The sequence below is a fragment of the Zalophus californianus genome, chromosome 6 (assembly GCF_009762305.2).
Source record: "Zalophus californianus isolate mZalCal1 chromosome 6, mZalCal1.pri.v2, whole genome shotgun sequence".
NCBI lineage: Eukaryota > Metazoa > Chordata > Mammalia > Carnivora > Otariidae > Zalophus > Zalophus californianus.
Genome location: NC_045600.1, coordinates 65069308 through 65088300, shown reverse-complemented (window position 1 = coordinate 65088300; position 18993 = coordinate 65069308). Strand labels below are relative to the sequence as shown.

The following is an 18993-nucleotide window of genomic DNA, read 5'->3' as shown; positions in this document are numbered from 1 at the left end:
GCTAGGCACTGGAAGTTCTGTGGTAAATAAGACAAGTTCTCTATTCTTTTAGAGCTAATATTATAGTAACAATAAACAAAGTATCCAAATTAGAAAATAGATAAGACAACTTCAGTCATTTAGGTGATGTAAAAACAAGGTGATAGAGAACAGCTGAGAGGGCTACTCTAAGTGGTTAGGGAAATCACCTTTGATGTGATGTTTGGGTTGAGACCTGAATCACATGGAGCCACTTAGTAAAAATCTCAGGGCCAACCAATCCAGTCAGAGGGACTAAAAAGTGCAAAAGCCTTAGGACAAGGAACGAGGTTGGTGTGTTTAAGGATCTAAAAGAAGACTAATAGTGCTTATGGTAAGGAGGGAAAAAGTGATAGACTATGGGATCAAGAGAAATAGCAATTTAAGTGTGATGGGAAGTCATTGGAGATTAATGACATGGTCTGATTTCCGTTTCAAATGGAGAATTGAAGAGTATGAGTGATGGGTGAGTTCTAGAAATAAGTGTGGAATTGAAAGACAGCTATTACTGCTGTCTAGATGAAAAATGGTGGGTTTTTTTTAAGGCAAAATTTATAAATTCTTTATGATGTTTATTTGTAATTTTACTTTAATGATTTTATATGAGTTTTTCAGAATCATTTTGTGCTGGTAGAGGCTATCTGTCTGACTTTAACATGCTACCATTGACCCACATAATTCTGCTTTAAGACCTGGTAATTTGGCTCTCTTTATAAAACAAGTTCAAACTAATTTGTCATTCGATGTGTTAAGTGATTTTATATAAAAGCCACATATTTTGGGTTGATTGTTCTGCTTTAACTCAAGGAGGACACACTTTTAACAGGGTCTGATTTAAAGAAACCGTGCTACAAAAGACATTCACTTGGAGAAGGAAAATGATGCCCTCTATAGGATACACTGTTCCTCGTTGGGTCGTTCTTAAAAAACCCAGGCAACATCAGAACATCTTTAAATATCATTGATAAAGGAGAATACTTATCTTAAATATTTACATATCAGTTATAGTTGTATTTAATAAACTGCATACTCTAAGAAATATTCTGATACAAGAAATTCTTTTAGTAGAGAAAAATTGGAATGTTTTCTGTGAAGAGTCCTTGTAATGTTGACCCTCTCTTTTAAGTTATTCTTCTTCCTTGTCAAAATTAGGATGTAAATTCTGCTATTTATTTCTCATTACTGCTGGTTATAAAATTTCTTCTTAAAGTTTCCCATAATTATTAAATTTCTAGCCTTATAATATTTACTTTTAAGTGGCATGTTTATTTGTACTATTACTATTCTACACCAGGTACCTCTGGCTGTAATGTTCCTATTAACTAAGTAAGTAGTTTTCTCCATGGTCGCTTGCTCTTTTCCCCAGAGTTGATTGACTATTTGAGCTTCACTTCTTTGTAAACTTTTATTCACCTAATATTTTTTATTACTATTAGGAAGAATATTATGACTTTTTATGAAGAGATCTTAGAACATTTCCCTTGGTATTCATTCATCTTCATTTCAGTTTTGCATATTTCTCCTTTTGGGATGTTTAGATCATAGCTGCTTTTTACATTTCCTTAGATCATTTTCTGAAGCAGAATACTAGAAGGAAATAATTTCTTTAGAAGTCGTGACAGTTATCTGGCCATCATTGTTTTGGTGGAAAGCTAGAAGTAGCACCTCAATTTGCAACAACTTTGGCAAATATTATGTTAATATTCTAAGGGTTTTAGTGGCTTGGGTGGTTAACTTTAGTTTAATAGATTAAAGAGTAAATTGTTGAGTTCTCATTTGTTTCGAGTAATCCATACCTTTTAAATCTCTCCTTAGCAATTCTTTCATTTCTAATACAAATATGGCTTCACCACTTGCTGGTTTTGGGGGAATGACTCCTGGGATTACTTAATTTGTAGACAGATTTTAATTTATTTCAATTATTGTTGTCCCACCTGCATAGTCAAACTGAATTAAGTACTCTTTAGCCGATACCTAAGAAAAGGAAAAGACCCCTATGTGTAAGTCATAGTAGGTGAGAGATAGAAATGGCATGATGTACTCTTTCCCCTAATGCTCCCACCTGAGAGGAAGCTCTCTAACATCTGAACACTCCATCTGAATACAGCCAGCAAAAAACAAGCTGTTAGTAAGCTATTATGGATTGAGGCTTCATTGGTGCTGAATTTTTATTTTTGTTTTGCTGCTTCTTGTGGAGAAAGTTAAGAGGTACTGAATTAGATCTAAAGACATCATCTGATCAAGCAGATGTACTACTGCCTTAGGTCTACACTCTGTACAAGGTTTAGCCCTTGGTAGCAGTGCTAGCTTTTAACCTTAGCATCTCCTCCAGGGGGCTTATTTTACTTTGGCTCAACTTCTTTATTTCTTCTAGGGGAAGATAAGCTTTAAAAATAAAGTATACACTGTCTTAACTGATTTCCACTAGTCAACACACCAAATTAACTGATGCCCTTTATTCCCTCTATAAAACATAGCGGCTGCTGGCCACACATGCAGACAGCTGGCGGCTAGGATGCCACACAGGTTGAATTTTTTGCTTACCTAAGAGTTATTTATATTTGATTCCAAACTATTTATGCCAGTTGTATGAGTAGGAAAAGAGGATTGTTTCTTTAAAACTAGGTTATACACCTTGGACTTATTGAAGATGGTGATTTACCTATTTAAATTAGTACTAGGTTAAAAAAGAATTTAACTGTAAAAATTGGGAAAATCTTGAAAAATACTAAAATTGCTTTGCAAACGTCTGTAAGTTTTTTGGTTCCACTTCAAAGAATCTGAAACTAGAAATCATAGGTGATCCCTTATAGATGTGCTTTATGGAGGAAAGAAAAAATTTAGTGAAACCTCTGTACTCAAAGAAGAGGTATCGGACCTATATCAGCTGATGAGATGAGCATAAGGCAGGGTTATCTGCGCACATTCCGACCTTCTCTGTGACAGGCATCTCCAGCATGGAGGCAGCCCTGCCTCGCACTCACCGATGGAGCACTGAGACACTGGGATAAAGACCTTTAGAGGAAATGGGAGAAGAAAAAGGCTGAAGGAGAACAGTTTCTTTACCATTACTCTCTGGACAAGATATTGGCTACATTTGCAAGGGGCATTTATGTGCAAACCTTTAAACAAGGTGTGATCTTTATTTTATCTGCATTTAGTGTTGCAGATGAGTTGTAAACCCAACTGAAAGAGGAATGTCCTTCAAGAACTTTCTCTGAAAACTCCAAGTGTACATTTAAGTGTTACTTGAAAGGAGGACCTTTTCATGGCAGCCAGTAGTGCTTTCTGCTAAGCAAGATTGGTTTATATGATCATAATTAATATTTGCTGAATAATACGCTAAAAGTTCTTCATGAATAGTGTCATCTATGGAGCTTAAAAATTGAGGAAAAAAGAATATATACATCATGTCTGATAGAAAACATCTACCACGATGCTATATAATTAATGTATGCCGAATGTGGTTCCATATTATTTCATACTTTCAGAAGTCCACCGAGAAGAAAACGCTCACATTGCCAACTTCGTATACTTTGTTGGTTGGTACTACTTAGGAAGGGTTCATAGAAACACTCACTGTATCTCTTCAACTTTATCTTTCTGCTCCCTACACCTGTTGCCTGTTCTCTCATATTCTGTTCCCTCTTCCTCCACTCGTACATATGCAACAAAAAGGGAAGGGAGTATTTATTTCTGCAAATTGTATCAACTTAATAAGGACTGAGGAATCATGATTATTAAATAAATGCAATAAAAGTTGAAAAAAAGATAGTGGTGTATTTTAGGTCTTAAGTTAAAAGTCCATATTTAGAATGTATGTGTGTGTTTCATATTATACACACACACACAAAACACAAGTTTGTGAGGGTTTTTTTGGTCATTCTTTACATTAACTGACTTTGATTAACTGATCACCACTCCCCTATCACAATAGGGAAGAAATTTTACTGTACTAGAAATCAGAACATTTCTCTGGCTGTATTTTTTTTTTTTTAATTCTTTTGAAACAGAGAAAGAGCATAAGCAGGGGAGAGGGGCAGAGGGAGAAGGAGAAGCAGACTCCCCGCTGATCCAGGAGCCCGATGGGGGGCTGGATCTCAGGACCCAGAGATCATAACTTGACCTGAAGGCAGATGCTTAACCATCTGAGACACCCAGGAGCCCCTCTCTGGCTATATTTTAAATGATCTCAGTATACATACCAAGCGAATGTTCATATGATCTTGATGTCTTTTCAAGGCAGGGGGATAATATATTCTGTAATAGAAAGTCCCCAGTGGATAAGCTATCATTGTCTTTTACCTCTTCTTATCCAAATAAGATGAGTCACTATCAGCACTTGAAGTTTTCTTCAATTTTTGACCAAAGGTAGCTCTTGAATGAGTGGAATATCCTTTAACTTCTCACTCACTGTGAATTTCAGGAGACTATTTCCACAACTCTCCAAAAAAATTGTGAAATTAACTTTCTCTAGCTCTTTGCTCTCACTTCTCTGCCATCTGCTTTTGTGAAGATGAAGCATTGTCACTGAGATCCAGTTATAAAGATTAAATTCAGAGAAATAAAGACTTCTAAGAACATTCAATAAGAAAATAAACAACCTAATTAAAAAAAGGGCATAAGATTTAAACAGACTTATCTGAAAAAGGTATATAGATGACAAGTAAGTTTAATCTCAGTCATTAGAAAAATGGAAGCAAAAACCACAATGAGACATCCCTACACATCTATTAAAAACGTCTAAAATTAAAAAATCAATCATGCCAACCTTTGGCAAAGATACAGAGGAACTAGAACTTTGATACACTGCTGGTAGAAATATAAAATGGTATATCCACTTTGGAAAATAGTTTCTCAGTTTGTGAAATGTTAAACAGAAACCTATCATTTGTCCAGCCATTCCATTCCTAGGTGTTTACCCAAGGCAAATGAAAGCCTATGTTTATTGTACACAAATATTCACAGCAACTTTGTTGTAATAACCAAAAACTGGAAGCAACTCAGTGTCCACCGACAGCTGAATTGGATAAATAAATTATATCCATAAAATGGAATACTATTCAGCAATAAAAAGGAAGATACTTTGACACATACAACAATATGGATGAATTTCAAATACACTGAGTGAAAGAAGCCACATTAAAGAAGAGTACATAATCTATGATTGCATTTACATTAAATTCATAAAAATGCAAGCTAATCTGTAGTGACAAAGTGCATATCACTGCTTGCCTAGTAACTTGGAGAAGAGTGTTGGAGGGCCAAAAGGGAGGCATTACAAAGGAAACTTTTCTGGGTAATGAATAGTAGGTTCACTGTCTAGATCGTGTTCATGATTTCATGGGTATATATACATACATATGTATGTATGTTATAAATAAAGATGCTATAAATGCCCATGAGAAGGTTTTTGGGTGGATATATTTTTAGCTCCTTTGGATAAATACCAAGGAGTTGGTTGCTGGATCATATGATAATAGTATGTTTAGATTCATAACAAATCTGCCCACTGCCAAACTGACTTCCAAAGTGGCTGTGCTATTCTGCATCCCCACCAGCAGTGAATGAGAGTTCTTGTTGCTTCACATCCTTACCAGTATTCAGTGTTGTCAGCGTTGGATTTCAATGATTCTAGTATATGTGTAGTGGTATCACATTGTTTTAATTTGCAGTTCCCTAATGACATATGATGTGGATCATCTTTTCATATACTTACTTGCCATCTGGATCTTCTTTGGTGAGGTGTCTGTTCCCATCTTTGGCCCATTTTTTAACTGGGTTATTTTCTTAATGTTGAGTTTTAAGCATTCTCTATATTTTGGGGGAAAATGTCCCCTAGTGGATGTATCTTTTGCAAATATTTTCTCCACGTCTATGGCTTGTCTTCTCATTCTCTTGACGGTATCTTTCACAGAACAGAAGCTTCTCATTTTAACTAAGTCCAGCTTATTTTTTTCTTTCGTGGATCATGCCTTTGGTGTTGTATCTATTAAGTCTTTGCTATACCTAAAGTCGTCTAAGTTTTCTCCGATGTTACCTTCTAGGAGTTTTATAGTTTTGAATTTCCCTTTCGGTCTATGATCCATTTTTAATTTTTGCTAAAGGTAGGGTCTGTGTCTAGATTCATTTTTTTTTCTTTTGCATGTAGATACCCAGTTGTTCAGCACTGTTTGTTGAGAAGACTGTCCTTCCTCCATTGAATTGCTTTTGCTTTTCTGTGAAAGATAGGTTGACTATATTTGTGTGGGTATATTTCTGCATATCTCTTTTCTGTTCCATTGATATATTTGTCCTACTTTTTGGCTAGTAACACATGATTAGGTATTGTAGCTATATTTTAAGTCATAAAGTCCTCTATCTTTTTTCTTCTCCTTCAATATTGTTTTGATTATTCTGGGTCTCCCAGGTCTCCATATAAACCTTAGAATCAGTTTGTTGATATCTACAAAATAACTTGCTGGGAGTTTGATTGAGGTTGTATTGAATCTATAGATCAAGTTAGAAAGAACATGGAATATCTCTCCATTTATTTGGTTGTTCTTTGATTTCTTTAATCAGAGTTTTGTAGCTTTCCTCATACAGATCTTACACGTATTTGGTTAGATTTATAACTTTCATTTTTTATTTTTTTGAGTACTAATGAAAATAGTATTTTTTATTTAATTTCAGATTTAAATTGTTCATTGCTAATATATCAGAAAGCAGTTGGCTTTTATATATTAGCCTTGTATCCTGCAGCCTTGAAATAATCACTTACTAGTTCCTGGAGTTTTTGTTGTTGTTTCTTTGGCATTTTCTATATAGACAAGCGTGTCGTCTGTGAACAAAGACAGTTTTATTTCTTCTTGCCCAGTCTTTATTCCTTTTATTTCCTTTTCTTGTCTAATTGCATTAGCTAGGACCTTCATTATGCGGTTGAAAGAGTGCAAGAGGGGACATCCTTGCCTTTTTCCTACTGTAGCCGTTGACTTTTGTATATTAACCTTGTATCCTGCACCTGTGATATAGTCGCTTATTAGTTCCAGAAATTTTTGGTTGTTTTTTGAAATTTTCTACATTAACAGTTGTGTCCTCTGCAAATGAATAGTTTTGTTTCTTTTATTCCCAATCTGTATACCTCTGATTTCTTTCTCTTGTTTATTGCATTAACAAGGGCTTCCCATACGGTGTTAAATAACTAGGAGTGTGAGATGGGGGCATCCTTGCCTTGTTCCTATCTTAGCTGGAAAGCATCTAGTTTCTCATTATTTGCATTCTGTTTTCTGAAACTGATTGTAGAGAACTGTTATAATTTCTGCTTTAAGTGTTAGAATTCATTAGTGAACACATCTAGACTTTATGCTTTCTGTTATGGAAGGTTATTCATTATTGATCAATTTCTTTAATAGATGTAGACGTATTCAGATTATCTGTTTCTCAGTGAGTTTTCATGGATTGTGTCTTTCAAAGAAGTGGTTCATTTCATCTAGATTCTCAAGTTTGTGAGCATAGAATTGTTCAAAATACTCCTTCATCATCCTTTTGATGTCATAGGATCAGTAGTAATGGCCTCTCTTTTATTTCTGATATTTTTCCATTTGTGTTTTCTCTCCTTTTTTCTTAGTTAACCTGGCTAGATATTTATCAATTTTATTGATCTCTTCAAAGAGTCGGCTTTTGGTTCCAGTGATGTTCTCTGTTAATTTTTTTGTTTTTAATTTCACTGATTTCTGCTCTAATTTTTCTTATTTCTTTTCTGGTGCTTACTTTAAATTTAATTTACTCTTCTTTTCCTGGCTATATCTTTTAAGAGTTCAACATATTATTGTTATAAATTAAAACTAAATGCTTCTGAGAGTCATAGTAAAATAAGACTTATTATAGTTTACAAGTGCCATATAAATCTGTTTTTTCCAGAAATATTATAAATAAGGCAGTTTTTGGTATTTCATTATAATAAGGTTGCTAATATTTGTATTTTTAATACTTTTCATCTATAAAGATCGTTTCACATACATTTTAAATTTTTTATGACATAGTTCACTTTAGTCAGAGTTTATTTTTAGGAGTCAATATATAGTATCATTTATAGATTAAAGTTGTTTCTGTATTCTAAAACAGATTTAAGGCAGATTTCACAAATAGCATATAGGACAAAAATAATGAAATAAAAATGGAATAGGTGACATATAGTTATAATGATAATTCTCAAATTTGGCTTTGTATTTTCAGGCAACCAAGATTTAAAAAAAGAGAGAGAGATGTGATTAAGTTTAAAAAAAAAACAAAACCCTTCTTATCAGAAAGGAGAATTTGTTTTTTATTCTGTTTAAAAACTTTTTATTTATTTATTTTAAGTAAGCTCTACTCCCACTATGGAGCTTGAACTCATGACCCTGAGATCAAGAGTTACATGCTACACTGACTGAGCCAGCCAGGCACCCCTTAAACTTTATTTATTTATTTATTTATTTAAGTATATTTATTTATTTTAAGTATATTTTTTATTCTAAGCAAAGTGCTCCTTAGCATCATATCACAAAATACATTGCTTATATTGGGCATTATCTAGAATAAACTAAGTGATGTAATGGTATAGTATATTAATTTCAGTTACACTCTTGTGTGATTAATTTTAATATAACATAATTTTAATTCTTGTGTACTTAATTTTAAAATAAAATAATATATAAAATAATATTTTATAGTTGTTTTTTAATATAAAATTAATTCTGTATAGCAACTTTAATGAATGTCAAAGGTATAATATTAAAATATAATTCAGGGGCACCTGGGTGGCTCAGTTGGTTGGGTGTCCAACTCTTGATTTCCACTTAGGTCATGATCTCAGGGGGATCCAGCCCCACATCCAGCTCCATGCTCAGCAGGGAGACTGCTTGAGGTTCTCTCTCTTCTCCCTCTGCCCTTCCCTGCATGCACGCCCCTCCCCCCCCCCCGCTTGCACCTGTTCACGCAGTCTCTCCCTCTCTAAAATAAATAAAATCTTTTAAAAAATTAAAAAATATATATAATTCAGTGAGGGCAGTTTTAGGAGTTTCCAATGTAATAAGGTCTAAGTTTATAACATTTTAGTATTTGTCTGGAGTGGAAAGATTGCATATTCTTTAAATAATATGTTATTACTTTTTTTCAATTGGGCTTTTGGTAGGAATTTGATAGCAGAGAAGTTGAAGTTGCATATTCTGATTTGGGCCTGAAATGCTAGAAATTCAGTGTTCTTATTTGAGAGAAAAATTCATCTATTTGGAAATGAGATAATCAAGTGGTAAGATTGATAGCCTGTTGTAAAAATTGAGGATCCTAACCAAGTTCCTCACCCTGACAGTGCAATCAATGTCCATCACTGCATAGATGAATTTTATTTAAGATTTCTAAGTCACTCTATCATATGAACAAGTACTCCAGAGTAAATATATTCATCCACTTGTGTTATAGAACACCTTCAAAGATAATTTCATGTGTTATCTGGGCTTTGCACCACATAATTTTTTATGATGGCAACCAATTCAGATCCACCAGTATGAAATGCAACAAAATGTACACCTAAATAATGGAAAATATATTAACATGCTATTTTGTTATATCATAAAAAGCAGTTGAGATTTGGAGAATTTGTTCATTACCTTGCAGGGGACAAGGCATATAATAATAAATAAGTAGTCACAAGGAGTTCATATTCTAGTGACAGACCAACTGCAGACTATTACAATACAGCATACAAGTGCTACCCACCCAGGGGATCGGATATCCAAATATAGCACTAAAAGATGATAGGGATTAAACATGTGAAGAAGAAAGAAAGAACAGGAAAAGCTAGGTTATAAATGATCTTCAACTTAGGTATAGGTTATATTCTAAAAATACAGTCCTAGGGATGCCTCCTGGGTGGCTCAGTCATTAAGCGTCTGCCTTCGGCTCAGGTCATGATCCCACAGTCCTGGGATCAAGCCCTGCATTGGGCTCCCTGCTCCACAGGAAGCCTGCCTCTCCCTCTCGCACTCCCCCTGTTTGTATTCCCTCTCTTGCTGTCTCTCTGTCAAATAAATAAATAAAATCTTCAAAAAAATAAAATAAAAATACAGTTTTAAGTTCATCTTAGCTTAGGCTCTACTTTCCTGTAGATAAAATGTGATGTATAGATCCCTATTCTTTCAAACCCTATTTAATTCATTATGTGGAATATTCCTAGTATTGTCTTTGAACTGAGAAGGGTTTATCATCCCCTCTCTTTCCCGTGAGAAGTTGGAGGAGAGGAATATTGAGATTCTTAATAGTAAAAGGAAGTATAACTCTAATCCTTCCTTCCTTTTTCTTTTTTTTAAGTTGGGCATGGAGCCCAACACGGGGCTTGAACCCATGACCCTGTGATATCAAGACCTGATCTGAGGTCAAGAGTCGAACACTTAACTGACTGAGCCACCCAGGTGCCCCATAATCCTTTCTTACCTTTACTTTCACTGCTGACTTGTGCTAGGGGATAGAATTAGGATTTGGAAAAGAGAGAAGGCCAAGAAATACCACTCTAGACTTTGTCATCAGCAGTCATAGACTGAGGTGAGGAATGAGAATTGGAGCTAGCAGTGAGCAGGGAGCACCAGAATGGTGGTGTTTGTAGCTAGAATGAAAAGAATGGTTAAGAGAAGGAAAAATCCCTCACAGGGAAAAAGGAATTCGTTTCATGCCCTGTACAGTCCATCTGACAAATGTCCCTTGGTAATGGATTTTCAAAAGACAAAATATGAATACCACTTGCACATCCCAGATGACTCTTAAGAGTTCTCCATTATTGTGAGTGAAGGGGCAGGCCAGTTTTTAAAAGTGCCCTCTTCTTTTGTTCCATTTCAAAATAGGCTTTCGCCAGTCAAAAAAGGTGTGTGTGTGTGTGTGTGTGTGTGTGTGTGTGTGTGTGTGTGTGTTATGTTAATTTAATATAAATGTTGAGGTAGTGTACTGAAAAGTGAAAAACATCAGGCTGATTTTCCGCTGGTAACTCTGAAATTGGGAGAAAAACACTAGAATTTTTTAAAAATTAGATTCTTCACTTAGCCCTTTTAAAGGGATTTTTGAGAAATTTATGGCTTTCAGAGTTCATATTCACTAGATGTAATTTGTATTCCATGCATAGTCCTTTGGTTTTCTGTAGTATTCCCTTCTTACTATTTATTCTTGGTATTTATTGAAGTTGCCAAAAATCTGTTTATTATCTTGACCTCGTTATTTTGTTTTATATTTTTAATTTGTCTGTTTTCCATGTAACTGTTGTTATCCAAATTGTATTCTCCTTTGAACTCACATTGTATAAAAATAATTAATCTTTGGGATTACAGAAATTGTTTCTCTTAGTATTTTCCTTTACTTCAAGAAACTGAGAAAGGATCTCTAGATAATATATATATTGGCCAAAATAACCTTTTACCACATATACATAAATTATGTTTATTACCCCAAAAAAACCAAATATGTACTAATTGACAAATATACTTTCTTTCATAAAGCATATACAAAAGAAGCAATAAATTGTACTTGAGGAAAATATAATTTTCCCTACTCTTTATCTGTGGTGTACATTGGAGTCTGACCTGGATTTGAATCTCAACTCTCTACTACTTCTACTCTGGTAACCTTGAATAAATATATGTTTCTGTGTGTCTGTTTCTTCATCTTTAAAATGGGACTAATAATTCCTAGTTCGTAGTGTTACTTGGAGAATTAAATGAGATTATCTAAATTAGTAGTTTTTAAACACTCTCTGGTACTCTAGATCACTGTGGGGACATTTGATGGGTCATTTGTATCTATTTTATGGGGTTCTGCAGAAGATTTGGTTTGAGAGAGAGGGTCCTGAGGTTCTCTGTTTAAAAACATTTGAAAGCCATAGCTGCAAGTAAAGTGCCTTGCACAGATAGAACCTGGACATATGCTAGTTCTCATGCAGGTTAGAAAATCTTGACTTCACTCTTTTCCCTCCTTCATGGGAATCCAGTATATTGAAATGCTAAGTTCCTTTTCTTTAACTGCTTTATCGAGGTCTAATTCACATACTATACAGTTCACCTATTTAAAGTGTACGATTTGTTGGTTTTTGGTATATTCACAGAGTTGTACAACCACAGCCAAAATGTACTTTCAGAACATTTCAATCACCTCTGAAAGAAACTCCCTACCCATTATCAATCAAACTAACTTATTTTGGATTCTATTTCCATTGCTTATTAGAACTTTAAATATAAGTAAATTGATATATCAAGAAGAAAGGAAAACAAATCTAATGAGCCATGTTTCTTCACTGATTTGTAGGTACAGACATTAGGGTCCATTATGGCATTTAGCATACTTAATTTTATATATTAAGTCACCAAAGACAGTTCTTTACATTTTTCACTTCTAGAAGTTCATTTGTCTACTTTCATGACTTCTAAAGATAACTACTTGATCTGTGTATGTCCTGCTCTTAGTTGAGAAATTCAACAAATACTTTGTCAAGTACTTGTTATGAGCCACATGCTATGTTAGACTCCTAGGGTGAAACAGTTAATTAAACAATTTTTAGAAGGGTGGCATGTAAACAAAGGAGAGTAATAAAGTGTGATCATACTATAAAGAGGTATGTAAAGTGCTGATGGTACACATTTAAGAGAGTAATAAATTCTTCCAGCCAAGAAGGAGATTGAGGGAAGGGCAATAAGGGGAAGGAACAGAGGTTGAAGAGAGTTGCAGAGAAGCTCGTCCTTAAAGAATGAATAGAATTCACTGCATAGGTAACAGAGGAGGAATATATTCTTAAAAAGCTAAGAGAATAACCCAAGCCTATGCTTAGAGGACTAAAAGCATACATGATATTTAATGAAAAGTGAGGTATTTGATGTGACTAGAGGAAACTAAATACAGTGAGTAGTTGTGAAACAGAAAAGGTTGACTAGAGCCTGAAAGTCAGCTTAATACCTTATTTTATTACCTTCCCTCCTCTTCTTCCCTGACTTCATTCTACAGATAATTAGCCTTTCCCAGTCTAATATTTCAGTTCACATTAACATAGTTCCTACTGCCATCATCCTAGTTTCCCTGGAGTTATCTTTGACTTTTTTTCACTACCTTGCTTCCCATATCCGTTCACATGTTAATTATTATATATCTGTCTCTTTCTTTCCATTCCCACAGACACTATCATGGTCTCTTTCCTAGGATCTCTTTTCCATTTCTTTTGTCCATTTTTAATATTATATTTTTCCATTCCTAGGACTTCACCTCTTAATCTGTTTTGGTACTGAAAGTAGCTTTAATACAATAGCTAAAATAGTTCCTATTTGAAGACTGTGAAGGGCCAAAAGGTTTATAAGAAGGAAAACTCTTACAGAGTTTATTATACTCCTATCAGGAGTTGATTGACAAGGGGATTCTCTGTGTACTGATGTAGAATATATTGTTGAGTTAAAGTAAAGAACAGAAGAGTATAGTATATTCCCTTTGTGTCAGAAAGCTGAAGAATATTAGGATATAGACCCTATTTTCTTACATTTTGCATAAAGGAACTGGACAACTATAGAAGAAATAATTGAAGTAAATATTCATAGGCTTAAGGGTGGAAGAGAAGATGGGTGAGGGCAGGTCTCAAAGTATACTTTCTTATGTTGTTTTGATTTTTAAACTGAGTATTTCATCTATTTAAAATTCTGGCCTTGTGTGCCACTGTGGGGGAGTGGGATTGGAGGACTCTGACTGATTTTCTGTTACCTTATATATGAAATCACTCCTTAGTCTACCATTCAGACTTCTGCTCTCTGATTATGCCATGGTGTGATCCCTTTCACTGAAAGGAACTCTGTTCATGTCCCCAAATCACTTTCAAAACTTAAGTCAAAATACATTACTTCCTTCTCTGCAGTTGGTTAACTGTTTATTTCATTCTATCATTTTAGCTTAATATATTTATGTTCTCTGTTTGTTTTGATTCTTCATTGGTATCTCTGAGTATTCTGATTTTATTTCATGAATGATTTCTACTCCCATTTAGATTGTTAACACTTTCAATAGAAATCATATTCTTTTCTCTTTTGTATTATTGAAACATAATTTAGTAGATACTTGATAAAGATGATTTTTATTTACTTTGGAAGATCCTAACATTTTAACTTCTTTTGGATAATTTTAATAAATTTTAAATTAGAAGAGGTATCATAGAGAAAAGCTAAGTTTGACTACTTTTCCATTACCTAAAACTTCAAAGTATTAAGTAGGAAAATTAATGAGGAAAATTAGGTTTATTTAAAAACCATGGAAAATAATTTATTTAGGGTAATTTTCTGTCCAGTTAAGGTGAAAATGTGTGGATTTGCGCACTAAAAAAGTAAACATAACATGGCCACTTGACATTAATTTGCATGGAATGCAATATGATTTATATGCTAGTTACTAATTAATAGTAATTGAGATTGGTGTGATTTTTATCTTTGCTAATATATATATAAAGTCAGATATGATAAAATAGTTATTGTTTTTTACATTAAGTATATGATCAAAAGTAAGAAACTTGAAAATAAATTCTATTAGGAAATGAATGTTTTTAAAAATTGATCATAGAAAATTGAAACTTGTAAGCTGAGAGGCCCTTAGTGTGTTTTTATTACTTGATGTAGCCTAATCTAATATTTATTTTGAAACAGGCAAGAAAACTAGATGTATATTTTGAATATGAAGAAAAAATAATGAGCAAAACTACTCTGGATAAATCTCTTCTAGATATAATATCAGACCCTGATGGTATGTACCATAAATTTGAGGTTACTGTTAAGATTCACAGCTGATGAATCCAGCATTTTCAATTTAAGTAAAATCTGAATAGAATTATTTTTTTTCCTGACAACCCATGCTAATAATGAGATAACTAAATGAGCTATTTTCTGTTGAGAAGTTTGTAGCAAAGCAGTTCCTAAAGTGGAAAAAATGATTTGCATTTTATTTCATTGAACTTTTTTCTCATGGTATTTAAGAACTTGTTATATTCATTTATTTAAAGTGATATATCTGAAGTTCAATTTCTGCTGATTTTAGGAAGATTTGACAATTCAAAGCAGGTGTCTCTAAGTGATACACTTTCTAATTACTTTGGTTTAACCCTAAAGAGTTTCCTAAAAAGATACATCTAAAACTGAATTCTGTTTTAAATATTTAGGGAATTTGCTTTTAAAGAAACTCCTTAATCAGTCCCTTTATATTTACATTTACCTAAGTATTTGTATGTTAGATTTTCTTAAAACAAGATACAATTCTTTGTACTTAGAAAATGTATTATAATTATTGCTTTCAATTATAATGATCATGGGATCTGCATAGGTTTTAGCCTCTAAAATTATCTAAACTTTAGAGATTTGATCATTTCAGAGTAGCTTTCAATTCAAATCTCAGTGCTTTTCCAAAATGAAAAAAGAGTATATAAGCTGTTCAGTTTATATTTTGCATACAAGTTATTTAGCTGAATGATGGTTTTTGAGTTAAAGTTTGGTATGAGTTTAAGTTGAAAAATAATAAATTCCAAGTTGTTTGTAATTAGAGATTCTACTCCTAAAAACTTCTAAGAAGCTATAAATATTGCTCACACTTTTAAAAGCTAGATTTGTAGTGAGAACCTAGCATTTTGAAGGTATTTACACTTTTGATCTCTACCCCCAATGTGGGGCTCAAACTCCTGAAAGTATTTACGCTTTGTAATGAAAAAAATGCAAAATATATAAGCCCATCACTTCAGAGATGTTCCTGATTATTTACAGTAAGTTTTGAGTAAAGTTGAAGCAAATAAATGTGTTAATAGAAAAACAATCAGAACCTTCCTCTTTTCTTTCCCCTTACTTTCTCAGTTTATTTGTAAAGACATTAAGAATGGCAGGGTAAGGTAGACATTCATGCAAAGTGGAAGTCTGGTGCCACTTTAGCCCAGAACAAGATGTTGGAACCTGAGCAGGTTGAGAACGGCAACCACATATGGGGTAAAGGGAAGGTTGGTGACCTACCATGAAGTGTCAAAGTCCCAGTGAATTTGAGCAGAGTATCCACATGTGAAAGCATGGTATATAAAAGCCCTAGCAGATTGAGGAAGGTGACTGTACTCAGGAGCAACCCAGCATCGGTCCAAGTGGGGTGAGAAGTGTGGCCAGGCATGTGAGCGAGTCCATTGTAGGAAATCAGAGCCCAAATGGAGTGAGAAGGCATCCATGCAGGCAAGGTGATGGCTGCAGAGGTAGGGTATTTGTTAACATACCACAGACTGGTTAAATAAGTGTATATGTCAGATAATACAAAGGGAACTAGGTTTGCTGTTGTCAGAGAAGGAAGGTATAAATATGAAAAGGGAGAAAACTATAATGAGCCCTGTAATGTTGGATTGGAATTGGAGGCGTCATTGTAGACCTGGGTTTTCACTGTGTATTTGTCAGAGAAATAAATACAGATCTGTGTGTGTACACCTATATGTATTCCCTGGTCCAGCCAACTAAGAAGGGCTGGGGCAACAATACTCCAGTAGTAAAGATTTTAGCTTATAAATACCATTTTCTGCTAGGACTCATTGGAGAAGTAGTTGATTCCAGGGCTGAGGTAGGAAGAGAAAGTACAAAATGAGCCTAGAACATTTTGTTTGTGTCAGAAAGCAAGTACTCAGAAAGTGATGGGACATGTCAAAGAAACCCAGAAGTCAGCTTGAAGAGGCCCCTAGTGGCCAGATCATGACATCATGAGCATCAAAATAAATAATGATAACATTATAACTCACTGAATGAAATAGGAAGCCATCAGGCCATAGAGATACAGTAAATGAATAAATTGAAGTTTTACAAGATATTTAGTTTCAAATTACCTCCCTACAAAATACAGAGAAAAACTAACTTTATAGTGGAGAAGTATGATAGATCCCTTGCTAGGTAATCACAGTGAACATCATAAGTAATGAGACATATTGAAATAATGCCCCATCCAGTAGGATGCAATACAAAGAATATAGTATTTCTCTTGTGATATTCCTGCCAAAGACGTATAACTTGAATCTGATCATGAGGAAATATCAAACAAAATTTAATTGTGAGATAGTCTACCAAAACAAAAACAAAAAACCCAGCCTGTAATCTAAAACATCAAGGCCATGCAAGTCAAGGAAAGACTGAGGAATTGTTTCATACAGAAGAAGATAACCGTGTGTTGTGTGACAGCTGTATATACCACGTGATTCTGAAATTGATCCTTTTGTCATAAAGGATGTTATAGAGACTAGTGGTGAAACTTGAAATTACATCTGAGGATTAGATGTTAGCAATATATCAATGCTGATTTCCTGATTTTGGTAGTTGTTATATTGAGCTTATTATATTGGAGAATGTCTGACATTTGGGAATGATGGGACAGCAGGTCAACAACTTACTCTCAAATTGTTCAGGGAGATAAAAAGCTTTCTGAATTCTGCTTAAAATTTTCTCTAAGATATATCAGATTACTCAGTAAGAAAACTGACTTTAAAATTGAGAGCAGTTCCAGTGGAAACTTAGGTGTGACAAGAGGAACCAGGCTGCTAGTTGTAGGTTCTAGAGTGCTTGCAGTTGTAAAGGATACATTTTTATAATTTACATTTGATGTCTCTGTGATTAATATCATTATAAGCATCAGGACACTCTCCAACTCTTATCATAGTATTCTTAAAACCCTTAGCAGAAATTTTGAGGGCTTTTATTAACAGTATAGCAACTATAAAATATGTTTCTTCTTGAAGAAGAGAGTGGGAACTCTCTCTTCTTTAAGGAGAATAAGTGCCTCCTATTAGAAAGGCTATGCTAGATGCTGAGGATATTAAAAATAATAGCAAGGATCTACAAGGCCCCTAAAACTCTGAAGGAGGGGAGCCTTTCTCTCCCATTTTAGGAGTAGTGGTCCCAAGAGCCTGCAGCAAGCCTCATTGCTCTTTTTCTCTTTGTCTTCTGACTGCTTAGTCATAGTTGCAGGAAATGCACAATGGAACAGGTAACTAAAGCCGAAGCTTTTGGGATGGAGCACCAAAACGGGAAAGCCAAGGGAATTGGAAACTACCAGGGAGATTGCAGAGAGGAAGTTGCTCAGGAAAGCAACCTTGTAAAGTTGTTTATGAATTCCTGGGCTCACCCCTGAACTGCACATACGTGAATCAGATCCTAAACAGTATTATTCCAAAGACTGAGAGTTGAAGGGCTAGACAGTTTCCCAGTTCCCATAGAGGCTGCTAGATAGTTGGACAGATCCCAGTAGCACTGCAGAAGGTTTTGAAAATATAAATCAGTGATGGAACCACAACCCAGAGAAAGCTGTAGGAACTTTGGCCTGAACCCAACCAGGCTACTTACCTGCTAAACAAAAATAGCAGCTTTCTCCTAGGACTTAAACAAGACCCTGAATTCCATAACCTAATTTTCAAAATGTCCAAGATACAATATTTATTTGTAAATATTAAAACTTTGGAAAAACCCATCATTGATCTTTATTACCATTTTTAGGGAGTAAGGATAATTTGAGAATGGTTATCTGGATTTTGAACCATATAAAAAAATCAATGGTTCATTAGTCATGTTTTGAAAAAATTTTCCTAGTTTTTATTCTATAATAACGTATAACAATTTCAAGATCTTGAGTATTAGGACACACTTTGAAGTGAGAGTGCATATTGTTATTTGTTGGTGGTGAAACTGAGTTATGTCTGACCAGTGCTTTATCACTTTGCACCACAGTACACCCAGTAGCAGAGGGGAGAATAAATGAGTTTCTCTGTACAGTTTTGGGTTCTGGGTAATAGGAGTAGCAGATCAAACCCACTGCAAGCAAGAAATTTCTTTGAAATCTTATGTTTTGTCTTAAACAATTTCAGGCAAATATATTTTGTATTATACAACAGTGTTTATTTTAATATAAATGTATTCTTTTCCCAAATCTTGTGATACAGTACCCTTCAGAAAGAGACATATATAT

The 18993-nt window shown here is 34.3% G+C and overlaps 1 protein-coding gene across 1 annotated transcript in view; it reads left to right on the top strand.

Moving 5' to 3' along the window:
- SCFD1 (sec1 family domain containing 1) overlaps positions 1-18993 on the top strand; it is a 100646-nt gene that overhangs the window by 45189 nt on the left and 36464 nt on the right. Inside the window, exon 15 of the mRNA XM_027571063.2 lies at positions 14682-14778. Within this exon, the coding sequence (XP_027426864.1) occupies positions 14682-14778 (97 nt within the window). The remainder of the gene's footprint in view (positions 1-14681; positions 14779-18993) is intronic.